The sequence below is a fragment of the Physeter macrocephalus genome, chromosome 2, assembly GCF_002837175.3.
Source record: "Physeter macrocephalus isolate SW-GA chromosome 2, ASM283717v5, whole genome shotgun sequence".
In the NCBI taxonomy this organism is placed as follows: Eukaryota; Metazoa; Chordata; class Mammalia; order Artiodactyla; family Physeteridae; genus Physeter; species Physeter macrocephalus.
The window spans coordinates 65,964,134-65,981,921 of NC_041215.1; the positions used below are offsets into that span (position 1 = coordinate 65,964,134).

The 17,788-nt window shown below is 37.2% G+C and overlaps 1 protein-coding gene across 1 annotated transcript in view; it reads right to left on the reverse strand.

The window, feature by feature from the left end:
• Positions 1–7,511: 7,511 nt before the first annotated feature.
• The window catches only part of LY75 (lymphocyte antigen 75), a 103,884-nt gene continuing 93,607 nt past the window's right edge, over positions 7,512–17,788 (reverse strand). Inside the window, exons 33-35 of the mRNA XM_024122316.1 lie at positions 11,896–12,018; positions 10,484–10,651; positions 7,512–8,324 (exon numbers count right to left, since the gene is read on the reverse strand). Coding sequence (XP_023978084.1) covers positions 8,146–8,324; positions 10,484–10,651; positions 11,896–12,018 — 470 coding nt within the window. The 3' untranslated portion in view covers positions 7,512–8,145. The remainder of the gene's footprint in view (positions 8,325–10,483; positions 10,652–11,895; positions 12,019–17,788) is intronic.

A 17,788-nucleotide genomic window follows, 5' to 3' on the forward strand; every position in this document is an offset into this window, starting at 1 on the left:
CCCGCCCGCGCTGCCTTCCGGCCGGCGCTCCGACTCTCCGTGATTTTTAAAACTTTTCATCTGAACCGAAATAAATTCAGCCTCTCAAAAATGTTGCCAAAGTAGTACAAGGAATTTCCGTAACCCTTCAGCCAGCTTTTCTAAATATTAACGTCGTATGTAACTCCAGTACAATGGGTCAAAGCCAGCATATTAACACGGGTGTAATACTGTGGACTAATCTACAGCCGTTATCACATTTCACCAATTGTCCCTCTGATGTTCTTTTTCTGTTCTAAAATCCAATCCAGGGTCATACACTATAGAGATGTGACGTCTCCTCAGTCTCTTTAATGTGGGACAGTTCCTGTGTCATTGCTTGTCTTTCACCATCGATCTGGATACAGGTTTGAAGAGTACTGGCCAGTCGCTATGTAGAATATCCTTTAGTTTCAGTTTGTCTGATGTCTCCTCCTGAGGGAGATTAGAACAGGATTCAGGTTATGTTTTTGTTTTTGTTTTGTTGTTGTTTGTTTGTTTTCTGGCAAGAGTACCAAAGAAGCCATATGCCCAGCCCAGGAGGACCATGTCATTCTGTCTCATCACTGGTGATGTTAACTTTGATCCCTTGGTTAAAGTGGTGTTTGTTCTTTGGACCTTATGGTCAGAAACCTTTTCAAAGGCTCTTCTCTCAGTGGACTGTGGCCCTCAGACAACTCTTCTCTGTCAGCAGCTCCTGGATTAAGGGTCTTTAAACTATGCTTGTACGGCCCTTGGAAGGAACCAACTCTGATGGATACCTTGATGTTGAACTTCTGGCCTCCAGAACTGTGACACAATAAATTTCTGTCGTTTAAAAAAAAAAAAAAAAAAGGAAACCACCCATACTTGTTATTATATGTATAAACTATGCAACTGTAACTCCACTAGTGAGTGTCTCTGGAACCAGACAATCAAGGCCAGGCAGGCTGCTTGTTTTAAACCCTGACATTGTCTCATGTCATTACCAAAAGAGTGCTTTAAAATCAAGTCTAAACTCTACAAACACAAACAGCTCAATTTTAAAATGTACAAATGAGCTGAACAGACACTTAGAGAAGATACACAGATGGTAAAAAGCATATGAAAACATACAACGTCACATGTCACTAGGGAATTGAAAATTAAAACAAGATACCACTACACACCTATTAGAATGGCTTTTAAAATCCAAAACACTGGGACTTCCTTGGTGGCGCAGTGGGTAGGAATCTGCCTGCCGGTGCAGGGAACACGGGTTTGGGCCCTGATCCGGGAGGATCCCACATGCCGCGGAGCGATTAAGCCCGTATGCCACAACTACTGAGGCCTGCGTGCCTAGAGCCCGTGCTCTGCAGCAGGAGAGGCCACCACAATGAGAAGCCCGTGCACCTCAATGGGGAGTGGCCCCCGCTCGCCACAACTAGAGAAGACCCGTGCGCAGCAGCAAAGACCCAATGCAGCCAAAGATAAATAAATAAAATTAATTTAAAAAAAAAATCCAAAACACTGACAACACAAAATGCTGATGAAGATGGAGAGCAAAACGAACTCTCATTCATTGCTGGTGAGAATGCAAAATGGTACAGCCACTTCGGAAGACACTTTGCAGCTTCTCGTAAAACTAAATATACTCTTACCATATGATTCAGTGATCATGCTCCTTGGTATTTATCCAAACAAGCTGAAACCTTACATATTCACAAAATTTTAAAAAATATTTTATTTATTTTTAAATTTTAATATTTTATTTAAAAATTTAAAAAAATATTTAATTAATTAATTTATTTATGGCTGTGCCAGGTCTTACTTGTGGCACGCGGATCTTAGTTGCAGCATGCAGACTTCTTAGCTGCGGCATGCGGACTCTTAGTTTCGACCTGCACGTGGGACCTAGTTCCCTGATCAGGGATCGAACCCAGGCCCCCCGTATTGGGTTACCCACTGGACCACCAGGGAAGTCCCCATCACAAAAATTTATATGTAGATATTCACAGTGGCTTTATTCATAATTGCCAAAACCTGGAAGCAACCCAGATATCTTTCAATAGGTGAATGGATAAATAAACTGTGGTACATCCAGACAATGAAATATTATTCAGCACTAAAAAGAAATGCACTATCAGGCCATGAAAAGACATGGAGGAACCTTAAATGCATATTGCTAAGTGAAAGAAGACAATCTGAAAAGTCCACATACCCTGTAATTTCAACTTTATATTTTGGAAAAGGCAAAACTGTGGTATCAGTAAAAGATCAGTGGTTGCCAAGGGTTGGGGGAGGTGGGAAGGGAGGCATGAATAGGTGGAGCACAGAGAACTTTTAGGGCAGTGAAACTGTTCTGTAAGATACTGTAATGGTAGGTACATATCATTATACATTTGTCAAAACCCATAGAATATACAACATAAAGATGAATCCTAATGTAAACTATGGACTTTAGTTAATAATAATGTATCCATACTGGATCATCAGTTTTACCAAATGTCCCACACTAATGCAAGATGCTAATAATAGGGAAACGTGGGGAGAGATAAGGAGGTATATGGGAACTCTCTGTACTTTCTGCTCATTTTTTAACCTAAGACTGCTCAAAAATTAAAGTCTATTCTAAAAGATCAAGTCTAACCTTTTCCAATCCTTTCTAACCCTTTCCATTCCTCTAATAGTCCAGTTGGAAATGGAGTGATTGCACCAAGGAAATCTATCTGACCAAAGGGGTCTATAAGGAGAGTCACAGAATGTTAGAGGTGGTAGGGGCCATCTTCATTTACTGATAAGGAAACTGAGGTCCAAAGAAGGGACATCACTTAGCCACAGGCACACAGTGAATGCCAATAAATGAACCAGAGCCCAGGTCTTCTGCTGGACTCTCCCACCCTCTCCAGGTTCAGTCTCTCTTGCCAAAGTATCAATGTCTTGCTCAACTTATTTCCATCATTCCTCTCAGACTGTCAATAATGGGTTTATATACTAAACCCAAATCCAAAGCAAATCCTTCCAAATGTACACAATGTTTATTAAATACGAAAACATCCTGATTCTAGACACTTCTGTCCTGCTAACTACACAAGTAAAATGAACAGCTCTATGCAGTCATGTATTTGGAAAAGTCATCTCCACCCCCAACGTTGGGCACCAAAGCATATTGTATCAATGTGGATTACTTTGCGTGAAAACTAATTGTCAAATAATGGTTAGATTTACAATAGAAGTAGAACCTTAATGAATCAACATCATTTAGGCAAATAACCCATTTCAGCAGTCTTTTATTTTTAAGTCATTTGAACTAAGGGAAGGCATAATTTCCCCCCTGTTAACTCTGATGCATACTTCCTCATTTTTTATGCTAATATGACAAAACAGACTACTTACCATGTCTGCATGGAATAATACACTATTTCATCAAAATCTCTCACTATGATGTTCTACTTTCCAGTCACACCTCATACCTTTTATTTTTCCTTCTCTTTCACTTCTCTTTGACCTCATTCCAGACTCCAATCCCTTGACTTCATTTTTCCTGGCCTTTTATTTCTCCCTTCTTCATCCAGCCTGGATACCCTACCCTCCCTTGTTTCTCTGTTGCATCCACCTGGCCAACTCTGACTCCTGGGTTCTCTTCCTTTTTCCCCTCTTTTTTAAAATTAAAAACTTTTTTTAAAACTTCCAGCTTTATTGAAATATATTGAAATATAATTGACATATAACTTTATGTAAATTTAAGGTGCACAGTGTGTTGATGTATATTGCAAAAGGATTACCACCATAGCATTCCATCTTGTCACATAATTACCATTTATTTTTTGTGGTGAGAACATTTAATATCTACTCTCTTAGCAACTTTTAAGTATATTACACAGTATTGTTAACTATAATCACCATGCTGTATATTCCTCAGAACTTATTCATCTTATAACTGGAAGTTTGTACCCTTAAAACACAGCCCCCCTTTTCCCCTACTCCCACCCCTGGTAACCACCATTCTACTCTCTGTTTCTATGAGTTTGGCTCTTTTAGATTCCACATATGAGTGATATCATACATATTTGTCTTTCCTTGTCTGACTTACTTCACTTAGTATAATGCCCTCCAGATTCACCAATATTGTTGGAAATGGCAGAATTTCTTTCTTTCTCGTGGCTAAATAATGTGTGTGTGTGTGTGTGTGTGTGTGTGTGTGTGTGTGTTATCACATCTTCTTTATCCATTCATCCATTGATGGATACTTAGGTTGTTTCCATACCTTGGCTATTGTGAATAATGCTACAATGAACATGGGAGTGCAGTTATCTCTTCAAGATCCTGTTTCCATTTCCTTTGGATATACACACAGAAGTGGGATTGCTGGATCACATGGTAGTTCTATTTTTAATTTTTTGAGGATGGGGTGTCTTCTTTCTTCTTCATAGTCTCCTTTCCCTCAATTTTAGTGAAGTAGCTGAGGGCAGGTAGAGGAAATCTATTAATTCTCTTGATGCTTGCCTCTACTAATATATGGCTTTTAATTTCATCTGGGCCCAGTAAGCCTCTTCTGCAATCTTTTTATTTTGTCTTGGTCATTCTCCTCTCTCATTCCCCACATAGAATATTTCAATTTTTTTATTATGCTCTTCAAGCTGAAACCCCATTTGATACTGGTCTTTCTCGGCAGAAAACCTCACCTTCTACTCAATAGGAAAATAGGGGCCATCAGGTGTAGACAAACATCTTCAAATACTTATCTATTCTCCCCTTCCCTTTCACACAGGTCTTTCTCTTTTGTCCTCAGAGAGGAATGCATGCTTCATCCCATCCCATCCGAACCTAGTTCCTCTTTATGTGGGTTTAGAACTGCCCCTCTCACCCCATCTGCTCCAAGATTTTCTTCCATTAATGACTCCCCATCTCTCCCTGGCATGATCAACTTCTCTCTGTCCATTGTTTTTAGTTTTTGATGTGTTTTGTTTTCTTTCCTCTAAGCTTCTCAACCTGTGAATCTCTTTCTGCTCTCCTTTGGGAAAAGATCTTCTTCAACCCTCCTTCTCTCTCTAGCTATGGCCCATCTCTACATACTTCTCAAGATTTCATGTTCTCTATTTCCTAATTTCCCTTTCATTTTTCAGCTCACTCCCATCTGGATTCTGGTGATCTCCTGCATTTCCATTGGTTAAAATCACCAATGTTTTCCTGATTCCTGGATTCCAGTTTTATCTGACTTTGGCTCTTTGTTGTTTAGCAATTGGAGCAATATTGACTTGACCCTACATTGTATTAAGAGGGTATTTGGCCAGGGAACCAGATACCCTCTTAGGACTTCTCAGGACTGACATCAACCCACATAAGGTCCCTGGGGAGGGTCCTGGGCTGGGCATTGCTGAGCTCCCTTGTTGTGAGATAAGTTAGGCCTAGATAACTTTAGACCAAAACAGAGGGGGAGTCCTCCTCTGTGAATTTCAGGTCCCCTAGGCCCAGGAACGGGAAAAATGGGATGAAGAGGAAAGGCTGATGAGGAAGACCAGTGAAGAGCCTCGTGCAGATAATCCAGGAAGCAAAAAAAGATAGAGGTCTGAATTAAGACAGCTGGCAATGGAGATAACCAGTTCATGAGAAGTGTGGGAAAAAAACTGACAGAATTGTTGGATTAGAGAGATGAGAAAGAGAGGATTTAAGGATGACTTCTGAGTTTCTAGCTTGGGAAACAAGGGGTATACTGTCTTCATATTAATTCAAGGAGAATATAAGAAGAACTGTTTGGGAGAATAGAAAAAAAGTCTCAAATTCTGCTTGTGATTAAGTTAGCTTGGGAAAAAAGAGATATAGGTGTATACTAAATTTGTTGAGATGTAATGTTGTGAAAATGTTTGAATTTAGAATATACAGGAAATCAGAGTTAACTTTGTACAGATCATGAGGTCTAATTAAAAAAAAGTCTTTGATATATATAGTTAAAATTTGTCTTTTTAGATAAAAAGTTGTTGAGCAAAGACCTAACAATTAGGTCTTTGTTTCTCCAAGAGGGTTTTAGGATTAAATGAACCTAAGAGAAAGGAACCTGAATCTCTCGCTTTCCCTAGATTCAACTCAGCAGTGGGGTCAGGACTGGGGGTTGCCAACACTACAGCAGCCATTTGCAGGGGAGATCTCCCAGATAACAAAACATCTTGCCCTGGGATCAGGGAAGGGAACATGCTGTGAGAGGATAGTCATTGGTAGCACTTCTAAATTTGTCCCCTATACCTGATCATTGGGTGTATTTGCCTGCTTTTTTTTAGGTGCCTGGTGTTGAAATATCAATTTTGTCAGACCACATGTGGGTGTTGGATTAGTTAGGAAGATTGGAAAAAGTTGTCTTCAGTTCTTCTGAGACATTTGGAACAGGGGAAATGAGGAAGGGAACACAATACAGGCAGTTCTGATCATGTTGAGAAGGACTTTCATGGAGATTGTTCAGTGGGAGTTAGAAACATGAACTTGGAACTAGATATCTGAATTACTGACTTAGAAGTGGTTGATGAATGTCGTGTGGTGGGAGGTGGTGTAATGGATCTTCTGAAGGGAGCACACAGAATGCGAAGCAAGTGCATCATAGGTGGAATCCCTGCTGATCCAGTAGTTTAAAGAAATGCTGAGTCAGAGGAATCAAAAAAGGAGCCTAAAATCAAACATTCAGAGACGTAGGGATGATTACGTTTATTCTTTTAAAAATGCACACAAAATCTTAAGGATGCGCTGCTTTACAATAGCTGGACGCTTTATTTCTTGTCATGCTATAAGCCTAACATAATAAAGCCCGATCTAGAGATTTTTTTTTCCCCAACAAGGATCAACAACACTTTTACTTAAAAAATGAAATGACTTTATTATGGCATCACTACTACATATACCTGTACTTTTTGCATCCAGTTTGTTTAGTTCTTTGAAGAAAGTCTTAACAACTAAAATTGTACAGATCATAGAGCAAGAGAATTAGTTTAACAAATTCAGTAAAAAATATTTCAGGACAACTGTACTATAGAGCTTTAGACTATACTAAAGTTGTCTTAGAAATTTATTTACAATGTTATCATAGTATAAACACTCTAAATTTTAAAATAAATCTGTGGACTTTATACAAAAATATTCTAAAGTACAAGTATAAGTTAAACACTGAATAAAACATTCACCATATGCAGTAGAAGCTATTATTAAGAATATATTCTAGGTGGTAAAATTCAAAACGATAACCACAAGACTGTTTCCTAAACCATTCCTAATTTTAAATATTTTAGTAGTAATCACAAGGTTTAGAGTTTCATGGTAAAATTTTCATTTTTACAAATGTGAGATACACAGTTACTGTCACAGGACTCTTTTCTCTTTAGCTTATGTAAAAAGGCAACAAAGTAATAAAAATTTCTTAGTCAGAAGTTGCTATACTATGTAAGTATATAAATTGTGAAATTTTCAAAAAATCTTATCCTTAGCTGATTCCCTTTAAAAAGAAAACAGTTATATGTTGTACATAAAACAAAAAAACACATTTCAGAAAAATGTTAAGTACTAAATCTTTTTTAAAAGTCTTTAAAAAAAAAACTATGAACAGAACAAAACATTTGCATTTAAATAATTTTGGTGTGAAATATCTTTGGAATAGTATAAGAAACTCTTGCCAAGAGGCACCATTTTGCTGTTTACATGTTTCACTGTTCAATAATTTCCCCCAAATGCTACAAATGACTATTTTAAAACAATGTTGATATTATTTACAGTTGTGTTTTTACCTTGAGGTACTAATTTTGCATTTGGCTCGGATGTTCTTAAAAGGTAGATCTGTGACCTAGTAATATGCCAGTTTTGATATCCTAAGATGTTGTGTTAAAATACCATTAAAATATACATATCCTTATTACCAACCACATTATTACAGAGAAAAATGCACATTAAACTTATTACCTTATGAACAATTTGGACTTTAGTTCCAGCTTTGGTTCCTTTTCATTCTATTAAGTAGAGTTATAAACATGGCATTTGTGGGTAACTGTAGATACCAGGATAGAAATTAAACAAAAAAAGAAAAAGTACTTAAGACTTCTATGTTGAAACAGAGTAAATACTGACACTGGGAAAATTTTAAATGGCTCATTTTTCCTAAACCATCAGTGCAAATTAGCAAACCTTTAGAAGAGTTTAGTCATGGAAAGAAGGAAGCATAATTTCATCTTCATTGGCTCCTTGTTGATACCGAACTGAAGAGAAGCCCACCCAGTGCAAACGGTTCCTTTGGAAAAGCAACCAGATCAATCCGCTGATGAGAGCTAAGAAACTTAGCACAGCAAATGTGATACCCATTCCTCTGTAATCAGGGCCTAGAACAGGGAAAGGTTTGACAGTGGAGGAGAGAATATAAAAGTGATCATTATTGATTTTATACATTAGGCTCTATGTCACATATGTAAACACTGTACAAATTAGACACAATAAGTACCTGTTTCATAGTGTGAACACAATTCAAATTCATCATCAGACACTTAAGTGTTTTCTTTTCCAATTTAACTCTTTTCATTCAAATCCTCTTCATTGCTATAGCAATTTTCTTCCAGAGAAATTAAAGTGCTATCATTATTCTCACTTCCCTTCCCATCATCCCTTTGAGACCATCATTCCCAGTATATTACCTTACTTTGATAGCAAATTGCTAAAAGTTTTAAATGTTTGTGTTTGACTCACCTAGTGCCAAATAAAGTATTATTTGCTTTAAAGGAATTTAAGCCTTTATGATGACCTCATTTAGTTCCTTGCTATTCAAACACTGTCCCAGGCCCCTGTCTACATGCTGTCGAGATGGACTCATTTCTTCCCATGGCTTTAATACCATCTCTATGCTGACCTCCCTTCTCTCTCATATGTCCAAAGGCACACACTGCACATGCCATGTGGATAGCTCATCTCCACATGGATGGCTCAAAATGCCAAAACAGAACTCTTGGTTTATACCACTCTAACCCTGCTCCCCCCCCCCCCCCCCCCCCCCCCCCCCCCCCCCCCCCCCCCCCCCCCCCCCCCCCCCCCCCCCCCCCCCCCCCCCCCCCCCCCCCCCCCCCCCCCCATGGCTTTAATACCATCTCTATGCTGACCTCCCTTCTCTCTCATATGTCCAAAGGCACACACTGCACATGCCATGTGGATAGCTCATCTCCACATGGATGGCTCAAAATGCCAAAACAGAACTCTTGGTTTATACCACTCTAACCCTGCTCCCCCCCGCCCCCCCCCCAAATCTTTTAGCCACTCTCCATTCCACTCAGAATGGAACCTGAACTCTTGACTCAGGATTCCAAAACCCTAAGTGTCTGGCACCTGTCTACTTTGCAGCTCTTCCCTGAGCCCACAGCAAGTTGTTCTGTCTTAGGCTCTCTGCTCCAGCTGGCACCTCTGCCTGCTATGACTCCTACCCTGGTCCCCAAGGCCTTTCCAATCTCAGCTTCAATATCTCCTGCTCTAAGATGTCTTCTCTGATAACCTGATCTAGAGTAGTCAACCCCCTGGTCTCGATTATATAGAGTTTATAACTATTTGATATTTTCCTCTCTTTTAAAAACAGACCTGCTTGGTTACTTATTATCTGTCTTCCTCCATTAGATTGTAAGCTCTGTGAGAAAAGGAATCTTATCTGTCTTGGACATGGGTATAGCTCCACACATAAAACAGATAATCTAAATATTTGCTGAATCAATGCATAAATATATAGATACTGGTCACCTAGAATTAGGGTTCTATTTGTAATATTTGTACACCAAACTGAACATTTTATGCTAATCTTTAAAAATGTTGATGTGAAAATTTTAGAGCTTATTAAGATAAGATTTTTGTGGTTATTTTATGTGTCAGTTATGATTAAATTGAAGTTCAAATTATGATTTCCTATAGATACTCAGGACATTTTAAGTAATTAAATAGTTTTGCATTGTTGTTAAATTATGAGTTTTATGGGAATGAGGAGAAAGGAAACTAACTGCAGAATTAGACCTTTGAGTTTTTACATGTTTGAATTATGGAATAAAATACATCTTAACATTTTCAAAGAAATGACCTCCCTAATACTTTGGCAGCTTCCATTTTTCTTAGGAAAGAATATACAAAGTTTGAACGTTTAGCACTTTCCTCTGGGAGTCCTAGACATCTTATGCATTTACTGTCATTTGTAATCTATCTATTTTTCTTTTTTTTTCTTTTTTTTATTTATTATTATTTTTAACATCTTTATTGGAGTATAACTGTTTTACAATGGTGTGTTAGTTTCTGCTTTACAACAAAGTGAATCAGTCATACATATACATATGTTCCCATATCTCTTCCCTCTATTTATCTGAGGGAAAGAATCTATGAGTTAATCAAGATTGTTTGGATATACTCTAAGGACCAAGTACTTTAGGACAAAGTACAAAACTTTGCACATTATTGAATTGTACATTTATTTCCTGACCTATTCTGCAAAGTGTTCCTTAAGGACAGGTTACATACTTACCCAAGGGAACTGTGCAGACAACTCTTCCATAGCCACGTGAACATTCAACTTTTATCCAAGTTTCATTTGAAGCTAACAAAATGCTACATTGTCCACTGCCACTCTTAAATTTATTTGCCCATTTGACAAATGTCACTTTTGATCCATCTAACCAATTCCAGGACTGATCTAAAGAAAGAAATTAAGTATAACTATGGTTATTGCAACTAAATTACTAAGGTTAAAAGGTGCATGGTTCATATAATTTATTTCCTTAGAACTGTGCTGTGCCACTATTTTAAAATGAAATTTATTGAAAGTGAAAAAATTAAAATCAGTCCATCACCTGCACTTGCCGCATTTCAAGTGTTCAATAGCCATATGTGGCTAGTGATTACTACGTTGGACAGCGTAGATATAGAACAATTTCATCTTTGCAGAAAGTTCTATTAGACAGCACTGATGTAGAATATGGTGCTTTGATTAAAGTTCAGAATGCCTGTACATTTATTGTGTGACGGATAGACTTCTAAAGACCTGTATCCCTTTTCTCTTGCTCTCCGACCCTCTCCCCCATTAAAAATCATTCCCAGTGTGCTGGTGGGCGAGGAAAGGTCCAGCGGGGTCCAAGAAGGCCTCCTCACCATGACTCCATTTTTGCTTTCCAGCTAAGGTTGTACCACCTTGTGGTGATAGTATAAACACAATTTATAATTCATTTAGATGGCCAACTTTGAATTCACTGACTTTTTGACACATACTTAATATTTTGGAATTCACATTTATTTTAATTATTTAGAATTCAAATTTGCATAAAATGTGAAGCAGACTTCCTATTCTTCTATCAAATTTGTACTCTTCATTCTTTATCAATTCCAAGTGCAGTGAAACCCTCTATCTATTACGCCTTATTGGAAAACTCTTCCACAAACCTTTCTGAACCAAATTTCTGCAATTTTACTAAGCTAGTATGAAAAAAAAAATCACCATTCAGACTTAATTTAGCTCTATGGTAAAAAATGTTCCAAGAGAAAAGGGAACAACAGGAAGAGAACTTTCTGAATAACAGTTAAAAGCTACAAAAACACCGTGTGATAGACACTAGAAATCTAACGGTTCCTGGTGGGGGACACGAGGGACACAGATATTGCCACAGGAGAAAAAAAAATTCTGTTGACCCAAGTATCTTAAGCCTCTAAAACAATTCCAGTTGATTTAACCTGATTTTCGATTTCATTAGTGTTTCCATCATTACTAAGTCACTTGTTTATTCATTAGGAATTTATGAGCCTCTAAAACAGCAGACTTAGTTTATTCATCATGAAGAAGCATTCGAATTAGCCAACACTTGACATTCTTTAGTGAGGCTGACTTGGTATTTAGGACAAGTTAGAACTCTCTTTGCACACTGTACATACAGATATATCATTTACCGGCAGAAAGTTGAGATAATCCAAGCCAAACTCTCATGGTAATGTTATTATTTTCCCTCATCAGTCTGCTCACAAATTTATTCTCATCTTCATCCTTTATGGTAACGATAGTTGCAGGATGATCTGTTGAAGGAAAACAAACCCCAAACCAATTAGCTTTATGCAAACTAGGGAAGTGGTTTATTCTCAACCAGCCATTTGAAAAGAACTATCATGATCAAGATCACGAAGATATTCAAACTTGACACAGAATGTTCTTAAAATCTGATATTTATTTCAGATTTTTAAAAATATAACATTAATAGCTTCTAAAAAGGTTAGTAATATTCTAAATTGAAACTTTGTACATAGAAATTTTACATTTCCTCAAAATGTTTACCTGGTAATATTTTTGGATCTTGGAACTACCTAACCAGGGAGACCTTTCTGTATGAACACCTAGTCATAAGAATGGGGTATGTATTGGTAGAAGTCTGTGCTCCCCTATAGATTTTCAGCACTCTCTCCTCAACAACCAGTTCTGTATAATAGCTCAGCTTTAACCTTGCTTCTGTTAAAATGAAAATAAAAGCAAATAGGTTTGGGATGTCAGAGAGCATTGGCCTTCCTTTTAATATTATTTTATACATAAGAGTACTTGGTCATCCATTGTAAGTTCCTAAATATAGTATGGCACTGAATGAGTGAGTATTCTTGAAGTTTGATAGGTTGCCCTAAACCCACAGAGATAACAGTGCTATCACCAGCATCAGGCAAGGGACAGAAACAAAATAATAACTAGACTTGGAAATCCATCCTAAATGGAATCAAATAGTCTTCAACCCAAACAAGCTTATCCATACTTGAACTAAAGCATTTCTTCTGTGGTGTGAAGTATTTAAAGGGCAAAAGAAAGCCTTTTCTCCTCTACAGATCACCACAGTGTGCAGGTACTTTACCTTGTTTAATACTACGTAATCCTGTAGAAAAGGTATTATCACTATTTTGCAGATGTGGAAATGGAGGGGCAAGAAGATTAAGTAAGTTTGTCAGACTTTCATAGCTAGACAGCTTTAGAAATAGAAAGTCAATCTCAATCTTTCTAATGATAAGAATAGTTACGAATGCTCTCCATTTGCAGAGCTCTGTGATAAATTAGCACACATTATCCCATTTCATTAATTCCTACAACAACCCAACCTTTACCCAAACTTTGAAGTAAGTACTATTTTCATTCTCATTGTTCAGAGGAGAAAGAGAAACAATTATGTAGCTTCCACAATATCATTCAGCTTAGTTAGTATGGAAGCTGGGATTTGAACCCAGACCTGTCTGTCTCCAAGGCTTACGTGCTTAAACCCTACACTACAATGAAAGTAAACCTTTTTTCTCCTTTAGGAGCAAGAGGCTTCTGACTTTCAGAAAATGTATATAGAGCTCAAAATAGTTCCCATCGTGTGTAACATGTATAACACACAACAGTTCCCACACAGAAGTTTCCATCATGTAGCTAAGCAGTAACAAGGAGATTTTTAAATCAGTAAAGTGTCTCCACAAGTTAGTAAAATAAATAAGATAAATGTCATCTGCCTGCCTAAATTGAGACCCAAGGATGCAGGTACTTGAAATACTCTAGATGGTCTCCCTAGAAGTCATTTCACAGTTTGACTACCCACCAAGTTTCTCATGGGAGGGAGTCAATCACTGCTGCTCTTTCATTTTAGTTAATCTGAAGACAAAAAGTACTGTCCCTTATAGTGTTCAGAGGTGTGGGCCATCCCTTTTGCAGAACGGATGAACATCCCATGCTCCTTAGACTTTGTTACCCTGGTCAGGCTAAGCTTACTTATTAATGACTAGGTAATGAAAAATCTACAATTTTGTATTTACTGCTTAACCAACTTTACAAAATATCAGGTTCATAATCCTTTCATTTAAGCATATCTAGCTATATTTAAAATGGTTTCATTTGTCAGTATTTTCACATAATAGTTTACTTAGCAATTTTTTATTCTATTTCTTCCTACTTACTTTTATTTACCACGTACTTACTGTTACATTGATCATTTTTTAAAAACATCTTTATTGGAGCATAACTGCTTTGCAATGTTGTGTTAGTTTCTGCTGTATAACAAAGTGAATCAGCTATATGCATACATATATCCCCATATCCCCTCCCTCTTGCGTCTCCCTCCCACCCTCCATATCCGACCCCTCTAGGAGGTCACAAAGCACCGAGCTGATCTCCCTGTGCGATGTGGCTGCTTCCCACTAGCTATCTATTTTATATTTGGTAGTGTATATATGTCAATATTACTCTCTCACTTTGTCTCAGCTTACCCTTCCCCCTCCCCGCGTCCTCAAATCCATTCTCCACGTCTATGTCTTTATTCCTGTCCTGCCCCTAGGTTCGCCAGACCTTTTTTTTTTTAGATTCCATATATATGTGTTAGCATATAGTATTTGCTTTTCTCTTTCTGACTTACTTCACTCTGTATGACAGACTCTAGGTCCATCCACCTCACTACAAATAACTCAATTTCGTTTCTTTTTATGGCTGAGTAATATTCCATTGTATACATGTGCCACATCTTCTTTATCCATTCATCTGTTGATGGACACGTAGGTTGCTTCCATATCCTGGTTTTTGCAAATAGAGCTGCAATGAACATTGAGGTACATGACTCTTTTGGAATTATGGTTTTCTCAGGGTATATGCCCAGTAGTGGAATTGCTGGGTCATACAGTAGTTCTATTTTTAGTTTTTTAAGGAACCCTCCATATTGTTCTCCATAGTGGCTGTATCAATATACACTCCCACCAACAGTGCAACAGGGTTCCCTTTACTCCACACCCTCTCCAGCATTTATTGTTTGTAGACTTTTTGACCAGTGTGAGGTGATACCTCATTGTAGTTTTGATTTGCATTTCTCTAATGATTAGTGATGTTGAGCATCCTTTCATGTGTTTGTTGGCAATCTGTATATCTTCTTTGGAGAAATGTCTATTTAGGTCTTCTGTCCTTTTTATGGATTGGGTTGTTTGCTTTTTTGATACTGAGCTGCATGAGCTGCTTGTATATTTTGGAGATTAATCCTTTGTCAATTGCTTCGTTTGCAAATATTTTCTCTCATTTTGAGGGTTGCCTTTTCATCTTGATAATGGTTTCCTTTGCTGTGCAAAAGCTTTCAAGTTTCATTAGGTTCCATTTGTTTATTTTTGTTTTAATTTCCATTTCTCTAGGAGGTGGGTCAAAAAGGATCTTGCTGTGAGTTATAGATTGCTTTTGCTATTTGGGGTCTTTTGTGTTTCCATACAAATTGTGAAATTTTTTTTTCTAGTTCTGTAAAAAATGCTAGTGGTAGTTTGATAGGGATTGCATTGAATCTGTAGATTGCTTTGGGTAGTAGAGTCATTTTCACAATGTTGATTCTTCCAATCCAAGAACATGGTATATTTCTCCACCTATTTGTATCATCTTTAATTTCTTTCATCAGTGTCTTATAGTTTTCTGCATACAAGTCTTTTGTCTCCTTAGGTAGGTTTATTCCTAGATATTTTATTCTTTTTGTTGCCGTGGTAAATGGGAGTGTTTTCTTAATTTCACTCTCAGATTTTTCATCATTAGTGTATAAGAATGCCAGAGATTTCTGTGCATTAATTTTGTATCCTGCTACTTTACCAAATTCATTGATTAGCTCTAGTGGTTTTCTGGTAGCATCCTTAGGATTCTCTATGTATAATATCATGTCATCTGCAAATAGTGACAGCTTTACTTCTTCTTTTCCTATTTGGATTCCTTTTATTTGTTTTTTTTTTTTTTCTCTGATTGCTGTGGCTAGAACTTCCAAAACTATGTTGAATAAGAGTGGTGAGAGTGGGCAACCTTGTCTTGTTCCTGATCTTAGTGGAAATGGTTTCAGTTCTTCACCATTGAGAACTTTGTTGGCTGTGGGTTTGTCATATATGGCCTTTATTATGTTGAGGAAAGTTCCCTCTATGCCTACTTTCTGCAGGGTTTTTATCATAAATGGGTGTTGAATTTTGTCAAAAGCTTTCTCTGCATCTATTGAGATGATCATATGGTTTTTCTCCTTCAGTTTGTTGCTATGGTGTATCACGTTGTTTGATTTGTGTATATTGAAGAATCCTTGCATTCCCAGAATACACCTCACTTGATCATGGTGTATGATCCTTTTAATGTGCTGTTGGATTCTGTTTGCTAGTATTTTGTTGAGGATTTTTGCATCTATGTTCATCAGTGATATTGGCCTGTAGTTTTCTTTCTTTGTGACGTCTTTGTCTGGTTTTGGTATCAGGGTGATGGTGGCCTCATAGAATGAGTTTGGGAGTGTTCCTCCCTCTGCTATCTTTTGGAAGAGTTTGAGAAGGATAGGTGTTAGCTCTTCTCTAAATGTTTGATAGAATTCGCCTGTGAAGCCATCTGGTCCTGGGCTTTTGTTTGTTGGAAGATTTTTAATCACAGTTTTAATTTCAGTGCTTGTGATTGGTATGTTTATATTTTCTATTTCTTCCTGGTTCAGCCTTGGAAGGTTGTGCTTTTCCAAGAATTTGTCCATTTCTTCCAGGATGTCCATTTTATTGGCATGTAGTTGCTTGCAGTAATCTCTCATGATCCTTTGTATTTCTGCAGTGTCAGTTGTTACTTCTCCTTTTTCAGTTCTAATTCTGTTGATTTGAGTCTTCTCCCTGTTTTTCTTGATGAGTCTGGCTAATGCTTTATCAATTTTGTTTATCTTCTCAAAGAACCAGCTTTTAGTTTTATTGATCTTTGCTATTGTTTCCTTCATTTCTTTTTATTTCTGATCTGATCTTTGTGATTTCTTTCCTTCTGCTAACTTTGGGTTTTTTTTGTTCTTCTTTCTCTAATTGCTTTAGGTGTAAGGTTAGGTTGTTTGAGATTTTTCTTGCTTCTTGAGGTCAGAGTGTATTGCTATAAACTTCCCTCTTAGAACTGCTTTTGCTGCATCCTGTAGGTTTTGGGTCATCGTGTTTTCATTGTCATTTATTTCTAGGTATTTTTTGATTTCCTCTTTGATTTGTTCAGTGATCTCGTTTATTTAGTAGCGTATTGTTTAGCCTCCATGTGTTCGTATTTTTTACAGGTTTCTTCCTGTAATTGATATCTAGTCTCATAGCATTGTGGTCAGAAAAGATACTTGATATGATTTCAATTTTCAATTTTCTTAAATTTACCAAGGCTTGATTTGTGACCCAAGATATGCTCTATGCTGGAGAATGTTCCATGAGCACTTGCGAAGAAAGTGTATTCTGTTGTTTTTGGATGGAATGTCCTATAAATATCAATTAAGTCCATCCTGTTTAATGTGTCATTTAAAGCTTGTGTTTATTTATTTTCATTTTGGATGATCTGTCCATTGGTGAAAGTGGGGTGTTAATGTCCTCTACTATTATTGTGTGACTGTCAATTTCCCCTTTTATGGATGTTAGTATTTGCCTTATATATTGAGGGGCTCCTATGTTGGGTGCATAAATATTTATAATTGTTATATCTTCTTCTTGGATTAATCACTTGATCCTTATGTATTGTCCTTCTTTGTCTCTTGTAACAGTCTTTATTTTAAAGTCTATTTTGTCTGATATGAGAATTGCTACTTCAGCTTTCTTTTGATTTCCATTTGCATGGAATATCTTTTTCCATCCACTCATTTTCAGTCTGTATGTGTCCCTAGGTCTGACACTGATCATTTTTAATGGCTATTTCAATAGTACATTGAGCTCATATATCATAAAATACTTAACCATTTCCCCACCACTAGGCAATTGCGTAATAATGCTATTATAATTAGTGAGTGCTTTAGAAATATTTTCAAAAATATAATCTTTGTTTTAAAGGTTTTTGTTAAGAAAAATTCCAATGATTAAATTACTG